Source organism: Gekko japonicus, unplaced genomic scaffold (genome assembly GCF_001447785.1).
Source record: "Gekko japonicus isolate JY-2015 unplaced genomic scaffold, Gekko_japonicus_V1.1 scaffold785, whole genome shotgun sequence".
Lineage (NCBI taxonomy): Eukaryota > Metazoa > Chordata > Lepidosauria > Squamata > Gekkonidae > Gekko > Gekko japonicus.
The window spans coordinates 664,816-674,255 of NW_015160232.1; the positions used below are offsets into that span (position 1 = coordinate 664,816).

General features: G+C 43.8%; 1 protein-coding gene across 6 annotated transcripts in view; it reads right to left on the reverse strand.

Moving 5' to 3' along the window:
* Positions 1 to 8,864, reverse strand: part of ANO10 (anoctamin 10) — a 157,157-nt gene extending 148,293 nt beyond the window's left edge. For 5 of the 6 annotated variants that reach the window (XM_015412555.1, XM_015412540.1, XM_015412547.1 and 2 more), the window contains exons 1-5: positions 8,820 to 8,864; positions 4,096 to 4,245; positions 2,152 to 2,346; positions 1,209 to 1,343; positions 278 to 397 (exon numbers count right to left, since the gene is read on the reverse strand). In XM_015412555.1, coding sequence (XP_015268041.1) covers positions 278 to 397; positions 1,209 to 1,343; positions 2,152 to 2,346; positions 4,096 to 4,234 — 589 coding nt within the window. In that variant the 5' untranslated portion in view covers positions 4,235 to 4,245; positions 8,820 to 8,864. Of the gene's footprint in view, positions 1 to 277; positions 398 to 1,208; positions 1,344 to 2,151; positions 2,347 to 4,095; positions 4,250 to 8,819 lie in introns of all 6 variants that reach the window. The other variant, XM_015412534.1, reaches the window with a different exon arrangement.
* Positions 8,865 to 9,440: the final 576 nt, after the last annotated feature.

Here is a 9,440-nt window from a genome sequence, read left to right on the forward strand (position 1 = left end):
TTCTGATTTTGTTTCCCAGCCATCTTGAGCATGTAGCTTCACTTGTTTATATGAGTCAACTCAAACTATTTTCTGGAAAACCACCTTACCTATTTCTCATTGTGGCACACTGTAGTTTTGATGGTCTATATAGCCTATAATTCATAAAGTTATCCTCAGCATTACAAGCTACGATCACGGACCACAATGAGTTAGAAACAGAGTGCACATCATATCAAACAGCCCAAGATCAAGCAAGTATTTTCATATTACTTCCACTGACAGAGTACTAACTTACCTAAAGGCTGGTAACTGATTTTTAGCTGGCCATACCATGTGTGCCCGAGTTTCTTTAATTCTTCTGTGTCATGAAGTGGAAACATATGAACTAAGATACCATTGGTTAGAAGCCTTCGCACTGAAGAAAAAACAAAACAAAGAGTTCATCTAAATGATCTTCTACAAAGCAAGCCAAATTGCTTTTAAATAAAATTGTAAATCTTTTGTTTGTTATTTTTGCATTTGTGTTTGTGTGTGTGCACACACACGCCCATGCCTGGAAGTCATGGCAACCTCTGGCAACTCCTACTGGGGCATGGAGGACATTCAGAGAAATGGCTTGATAGCCTGCCTCTGTCTCCCAGCCCTGGTTTCTGGAGGTCTTCCATCCAAATACTTGCCAGAGTTGGCCCTGCTTGGCTTCTGAGATCTGGCCTACATAGGCTAAATGAATTTCACGTAAGCATAAGAACTGTTTACTCACAATATTTATCCCAAAAGATAAATAAGCATATCCCACATTCTTATCAGATCCTTTTCATGGGTCTAGCTCTAGAAACCTTACAAATAACAAATGTTGACATGACTTTTTTAAGCATAGGCACTCCTGTGTGTGCCATGTCAGAACTGGCCTTTTCTTGCTGTGAGAGCACTGTGTGCATGCACAGAGTGGTGGGACCAAGCAGTATTTAAGCATTTATCACACCCACAACCTCTCCTAGAAAATTAGGTAACTGTAAGATGTTCAGAAAGCTGTTGTTGTTTGTGTATAAGATTCATCTAGATGGTTCTGTCTGAGGAACTGTAAATACAAAAGGTTAATCTATGAAAACTGTACCAAACAGCAGTAGATATCTAAATATCCCCTGGAGCTAACTGAAAACCACATGATTCACATATTCCCCACCCAGTATTCTTGCAGTTAAAAACTGCCATACAAAGTTACTTACTAATTGATTTTCCAGGATAAAGCTTTGCCTGTGGGTAGCCAGGGATCATTTTTTCGGCTTTGGCTCTCAGGTTTTCAAGTTCATGTTTGATGATGTACTGACACTCTGTCATTGTGAGGAAATCATGATTGTCCTCTAAACAAAGAAAGAAGTGGCAAGGTTGAAAGTTGCCTTGAGATTGTGGAGGCACAAAGAATCAACAAAGGAGAAGGATCCTCAACAAAGTACCCAATTATTTTATTTACTTCATTTATACTCCACCTTTCTCCCCAACGGAGACCTAAAAGTGGCTTATACTCTCCTTTCCTCTATTTTATCTTCACAATACCCTTGCGAAGTAGGCTAGACTGAGAGTATGTGTGAAGACATTTAGGCTGATTTCGCACTAGAGCTGCCTCGATGTTGCACTGACGTTTGCCCCGATACTATTGGTCAATTTCACACCCAAAGCCGCGGGGCTGCATTTTGACTCGCGGCTTCGCCCGATTTCCCCCGCAGTTTTGTGATCCTGTTTTTTGAGGATCACGAAAGTGCGGAGGAAACTGGGCGAAGCCGCGGGTCAAATGCAGCCCCATGGCTTCGGGTGTGAAATTGACCAATAGTATCGGGGCAAACGGCGGCGCAACATCGAGGCAGCTCTAGTGCGAAATCAGCCTTAGAGAAGACCCTAACATTCACCATTAAGTAAAAATTGCATCTCTACTAAAGTCTGTATTTCATATTCAACATTTTATAATGAACACTTCTGTTAATGATTACAAAAAAGTAGCAACCTCATGAACTTTTTCACTTGCATCATATTGAGTCACACGCATCAACAGAAGTGGAAAGCTCAGTGTTCAAAAACAAAACTCTGTGATAGAATGTTATGCTGTAAGAATGGTTGTAACACCTCAATAGCAGAAAACAATTATTCCACAAAGACTCTTGAAGAATTATTTACCTGCAAAATTCTTGAAAGTTTTTCTACTGCTGTATGTAAAGGCTCTCATTGTATGATCGTTACATTCTTTCACCAGTCCCACTGTTTCAGCTCCCAGAAGTAGCCTCAAGTGAGATGCCCCGACAAGATATATGTTCTGGTTCCCATCTATTTTTTTCCCATCTTCCACCAAAGGTTTAATTAGAAGTTGGGCTCCTTCAAAACAAGGCAACAAAAGAAATAAGTTCTGCTTATTATACAACAAGCAGGAGACCTGTAAGGACTTAAATGAGACCTCATTTTCCTCTGTATCCCTTCTCCCCTCTTCCTGCTTCCTTCTCTTCTTCCCATCCACTGGCCATCCCACCTTTATCTGCTCCACTGTCTTCAGTGTTCCCTCTCCCAGCCTCTCCCTGGGAAAACTCTGGCCCGGCTGCACAGCAGCAGCTACTGCTGGGCCAGGCCCAGTCATATTGCTTGGGGGGGGGGAGTCAACAGTGGGAGGGCTTCTAGTGTCCTGGCCCCACTGGTGGACCTTCTGATGGCACCTGGTATTTTTGGCCACTGTGTGACAGAGTGTTGGACTGGATGGGCTATTGGCCTGATCCAACATTGGCTTCTCTTATGTTCTTATGCAGCAGGCACCACTGCTGGGCCCAGTTGTTTTGTCCAAGTCAACACCTTCTCTCCACCTTCCAGTTTTGCTTTACAGAAACCAAGGCTTGAAAGACTCAGCAATACTTCTGTGGTCACATAGCAACCTCCAAAATGGCCACTGAGAGTTCAGTAGGCATTCTTTTCTTAAAGCTATAGGTGTTATTTCTAATCTTAATTCCCCAATTAATTTTTTTTTTAATTTCAGATTGTTTTGCAAACTTGGGGCTTCCTTCACATTTGTAGAGAAACCCCTCCTCCCTGTCCCTATCTCCATTTTGCTGATCTATTGATCCACACTCTATGGCCCAGTTCAGAATTAGATATGTGATGAACTGGCCACACACATTGTGTGTGTGTAAACTGCCACCAAGTCACAGCTTGGTATTTGAATTTTTATTGTCAAAAAAGCATATAGCATTTAGCTTAGGCTATTAGATTAGATTCTCACATGTGTATTCCTTTTCAATTAATTAATTAGATACACACACAAAGCATATAATACAAAATATGTAACCAAGCAATGGGGATTCTACATACTTTCCCCTGCATTTTCCCTGCCCCAGTACCTATGGCAGCAGCCATCCCCACCCCACAGGGACTTTTTCAGGAGTTTTTTTTTTAATTGACAACTAATATTTTTGTAATGTTTTTATGATGTGGCCTGAATCCCCACCTTTCAGGAGTATCTCTGCAACAAAAAGGGCTAGAGACACCTTTTTAAAATGAAAGCTAAGAATTCAGAGAATGGGATATATATTCAATTGCCAATTAAAAAAACAGGTCCCTGGTAGCAGAGAAGAACAACCACAGCAAGGGCTACGTGCATGAGAGTGGGGAAATTTGAACTTTTCTGACCACATGGCAGCTGTCCAGACTTGGGAAAGATTGGAGAAAATCTTGTAGTGTCGGTTAATAGAAGCAACCTGAATGATACACAAATGCCCCATGATGCTGTTTGGAAGTGATGGTGGGGGGACTACTTCCCACCATCATGAAACCCACTAGTCTCAAAATAGCATCAGTTCCCAAAACAGTTCCCTCTGAAAGCTTCGAGACTCCTTCGCTGGCTAAATCAGAAACTATTTCCTTTCTACTGTTCCTACCATCCCGACCATCCCTGCACACTTACCACTGATCAGTAGTTTTATATTTCACAATTGACAGTTTAGTTTCAGTCATACTCCTTCATATCACTGTTTCCTTTTGCTGCTGAAAAAAGGAATGCTATTCTAATTTACTAAAGTGTTTAAACGCAATGACAACAGCCTTTTCAAACAGAACAATTTTATAAAACTTGGGAATACTCACCTCCATTTTTCTTCTTCTCCACAATCTTTTGTGTCAACCATTCTTTGGTTTCATCTTTGGTGTTTTCTGCAAGCTCGATGACCACCAAAGGTTTGAAATTAGCCTCAAAGGTGTCATACGCAGACCAGCTTATCTTCATCTTTTGGGCTACTGCCTTACCAAAGGGTAAAAAGAGGAAAGCAGCTTTGCAACTTGTAGACACGAGCATGTCAAAGGATGGGTCATGTTCATCACCCCCAGCACACCCCCAAGCTACAAGGTAACTATTATAACACTTTCCTGTTTCTGGTAAAACAGCATTTCACGTTCAACCTAGATAACGTATGTCCAGTACTTCCACATTGTTTTGGACTATCAGTTACAGGGACAGTGTTCAAAAAGCCCTGTTGTTAAAATGTTTACAACATTATAGCTTAACATTTTTAAAGCCTGTATTAACTTTTTTAAAAAGCAAATATTTTATCAAGTCAAGCAGAAATCCTAATCAGCAATCTTGATTCAGTTTAACTATTTTTTGCCTTAGTATAATAAAAAAGACATATTTTAAAGGTATAAAAGAATAGTTTACACTTCTCTATCTAGCCCTGGGCCTAGATAACTGTGCTGGTGCAGCAGTTAATGCTTTCCATAATCAGCATTTGTTTGCCAGCACAGCAAGCTTTGGATCTACGCCACAAGTGAATCACAATCCACCACTATAACAGTTACTGTCTAAATGAAACTGACTTTCTAGCAATGACTTAACGTTTGTTAAAAGCTTCATACAATAGACCAGGATCCAGATAAACTGTGAACCAAAGGTGCAGTATGTGGGCATTGGAAAGAGTCACATGTGTGGACACATCTTTGTTTTTGATGCATCAGTTTCTTCAGGGCTTTTTTGGTAGAAAAAGCCCAGCAGGAACTCATTAGCATAATAGGCCACACACAACAGCAGAAACTCATTAGCATATTAGGCCACACTCCAATGCCTTCCCTTGGCTTGCCCAGGCACCCCGCGGCTGTGGGGAGCCCAGGCAAGCCAGCCCTTGGACAGACTGGGCCCCCTGGCCCGCCCGCCTCGAAGTCGCTGGGGGGGGGGCGCTCTCCAGGCCTTCCATCTGTAGCCACACACAGAGAGGTTTTGGCTGTAGTGGGCGTGGCCAACTCTGAAGCCAGCCAGAACTCTGTTCCTGTGCATTCCTGCCCAAAAATAGCCCTGAGTTTCTTTTTTAAAAATTCCATTCTAGAAATATATGTGCACAAAAATAAATATTAAGTACATGAGTAAGAATAGTATAACATGATTTATTCCAACTACATTTACCCGTTTCTGAGCAAATATTGTTATATCACAAGAAACTCTTTTCTGTTCCCAAGCATGTAACCGCTATTGATGTTAGCATCTTTGTCATGTGTTTGACTTTATGTATACCCTTTTGTTTTGAAATTTACCTACCCTTCAGTGCTTCATTAACAACAACCATATCCTGAAACTTCAGTAATTTCCATTACCAAAGACTCAAACTGCTTTCCAGCATTAAGACCAGCATATTTGTTTGGATTCAAAAAGTATTGCACCAAAAACCAAAGGCAGCTCTGACCATTGTCTCCTGCATATGCATACTATAGCTTTGGATCTTATCTGTTGTATTGTTACTGGTACCTCCTGGGAATAAAAATGTGATTTGTTGTGCAGAGGGTTGCCACATATATGTAAACTTACTTTACTTTTTTTTTTCTATTTGCAGAATTAATTACTGTATCTTATCACAGGCCCTGCCAAATTTTCTTTGGCTCTAGAAGCCACCCGCCCAAAATAGGAGACCGATTTGTTTTTCAGTCTAGAGCTTCATATACTGATTACCATATTTTCCATAGTACCTAGCACTCTACTAAGCAACGTTTATTAATTTTAATGCATGTGTTAAAATATTTATACCTCCCATTTCCTTTCAGGTTTGAAGCCTTCTTCCATTGGAAAAAGAGCCAAAAATTGGAGGAAGCCTCCATAATCTTGAGAAGGCTACTTGGAAGATGGTTGGATCTGTCTACTCCATTATACATCCGTGCCAGACTATTGGTCTTAGTATTATCTACTGCTCTGGCAGTAGATTTCAAGGCTACAGGCAGTTTCAGAGAGTAGCTGTGTGGGTCTGCAGTAGAAGAGCTGGATTAAATTCCAGTAATACCTTAGAGAATGGAGCTGCGGTGGCTCAAGTGGTTAAGACGCTGAACTGCAGGCTGTGGAAGGTCAGTAGTTCAGCAGTTCAAGACCCGGGTGCCGCAAGACAGGGTGAGCTCCCGTCTCTAGTTCCAGCTCCTGCCAACCTAGCTGTTCGAAAGCAAGAAATTGCAAGTAGATAAATAGGTACCACTTTGGTGGGAAGGTAACAGCGTTCCGTGCGCCTTGGTGTTGAGTCATGCCGGCCACATGACCACGGAAACGTCTTCGGACAGCGCTGGCTCTTCGGCTTTGAAACGGAGATGAGCACTGCAACCCTAGAGTCGGATTCGACTGGCTTTCGAGCAAGGGAACCTTTACCTTTTTAATACCTTAGAGACCAACAAGATTTTGGGATATAAGCTTTCAAGAGTCAAAGTATCTGACAAGCTACTCGTCAGAGTATCTGATGAAGGCAGCTTTAACTCTCAAAAGCTCATACCCCCAAAAGCTTGCTTCTGTCTCCGGTGCTACTGGACCTGAATCTAGCAGGACTACAGGCAACGACTTTTTTCTAGCTCTGAAACCCGAGCCTCTTCTGTCTGGAAATGCTGGAGATTGGACCTGCAGTGCATGGGATGTAGGTAGGAGCAATAAATAATAAAAATGCAAGTTGTTTCTCTGAGTACATTGAGCTTAATTCCATCACTTCCTGCATGCCTTTTACACTGCAAAATATTCAGCGCAGAGAATCTTTTTCTTACCAAAGAATTACCACCACATATCAGTCATTAAAGGACAGGCTGGTATGTCTTCCCATTCCCCTTGTTTTGAAAAAGTGAGTATTGCTCTCTTGGTGTAGTGGTTAAGAGTGGTGGACTCTAATCTGAGGAACTGGGTTTTTGTGTTTTTTTTATTCCCCACTCCTCCCCATGAAGCCAGCTGGGTGACCTTGGGCCAGTCACAGTTCTCTCAGAGCTCTCTCAGCCCCTCCTACCTCACAGGGTGTCTCTTATGGGAAGAGGAAGAGATGGAGATTGTAAACTGCTCTGGGATTCCTTCAGGTAGTGAAGAGCAGGGTATGAAAACCATCTCTTCTTCTTCTTCTATATACCTTTTATACATATTGAAATTCAAACCCTAGCTACAAAAAGGTGCTGTTGATGACACACTACATCACCAATATTTTAAAAGTGCAATGCTTTTAGCTGATAAGGCTGTGCTCTCATGATCAAAAGAACCCCCAGTTTCCACACACACACACCCCACATTAGAAGTATTCACACAAATGTGGGCTGAAGGGCACTTCATTTCTTAATGAGTTGTATACATAGCAAACACTAGTGGGCAGGAGACCCATGAAACCCATTGTATGGTACTGCCATACACGGAAGTATTTGTTACCCAGGCTGGCATTTCAACTAGGAGTCTTGTGATACCTTAGAGTCTTAATGTATTCCAACATAAGCTTTTGTGGGATACACCCTACTTCAGATGCTTTGAGTGGATCCTCCCTGTATGTAAAATTATTGCAGGGAAGAAGCTTCACTCATAGCTTCCAAAATCCAGTCCAGAAAAGCTTAGGCCAGAATAAAATGTCTTTTATGATACCACAAGGCATCTGCTTATTCTTGCTACAATAGACTAACAACTGCCCTCCGGAGATACTTCACAGGCAAGTTTCATACACCGCAGCATTTTGCATGTTGGAAAAACCACCACCCTCAAGCTCAAATTCACACCCTGAATCAGCAACCCTGGCAACAAACAGCCGCAGCCCACTCTGGAGACATGGCAAATTAAACTTTATGATAGATGTGCACTTTCAAACACAGTTTTGCTCCATCCACATTTTGCGGGGTTTTTTTGGTGCACACCTATAAGAGTTACAATCCGTGAAGGGGGGTTGAAAAGCAGCACCCTTCAGGCAGTCGGATCCAGACTGCTCCCTCCGATTCCTCTTTGGCTCACATCCACGTTCGTACTCTGGAGCAACCGTTAATTCCTGCCCAGGATGCACAGTACTTCCCTCGCCTGAACGGCACCGACACAGAACTCAGCTGGCCCGCAACCGTCCCTCTGCTGCTTCCCATATACAGCCTGAAGAAACGTGGGAACCGCTCCCCGCCCCTGCATGGGACGGGGCAGAGAGAAACCACCGGAAGGACGAAAGGGAGGAGGGACGCCGCCAGCTGAGAGCAGCCCCAACTCCACGCCTAAGCAAGTAGCCAAGACGCAGATTTAAAGGGGGACGGGGAAGCGGGACCCCAAAACGAAAGCTAAACGCATAAGAGCCTGTGGACCGAGCTGTCCCTGCAGGCGACCGAAGATATCAGCTCCCTCCCCTCAAAAAACTTCACCTTAATGGTCCTATTATTTCCCGCCGCCGCCGCCGCCCCCTCCTTCCTGACCCCGCCTAAGCATTCCGCGGAGGTTTATAGAATCCCACCCTTTCAGGGGCCGCAGCTTCTGAGTGGAGGAAGGTAGAGGGAAAGACTCCTCCTCCTCCTCCTCAAAGGGGAGGGGGGTTTCTTTTTGCTCTCACCCCATCCCCGCCGCCCTCCCTCATTCACTCACTCACCCTTTGCCTCTGTTTTCCACGTCCTCAGGGGGAAGATATGTAAGGGGGGGGGGGCAGAGCCGCCGTGACAGCCGCCAACGGGCGGAGCCACTCAAGCCACGAGATGGCTACTGCGCATGACAACAGGCGGCGCTCCGCTCGTAGCACCCCCCCACCCCCCGCTTCAGTAGAAAGTGAAGGTTTAAGAGAGAGGGCGTCTAGGTTGGAGGAGTTGGTAGCCTTTGCCGGCGTGTCTCCGTTCTGTACATTGATATGAATACGGGCACTGGCGCGCTACTCAGACGGGGTAAAATGAGGGAAACGAGATACACTGAGGGTTTCTCAGACCGTTCGGACAGCCGCCGCACACGCTTATGCGGGGGTTCTCTACTTGACGCCCACTGTGAAGTAATTGTGGAGGCTTGCGCTATAAATTGTTACGTACACTGTAGTAACTGCATAGGATTGCATTGCTAGTATACTAGACATGTTTTAAATGATACTGGGATCTTCTGATGGTCTTCGTAAGGAAAAGGAGCCTGATTAATTCCAACACACCGGTGGAACCTGTCAGATTGCAGTTAAGAAGCACAGAAAAATTCAGGATGTAGTTTTAGATTCACTGACCCAACCCAGTGCTTT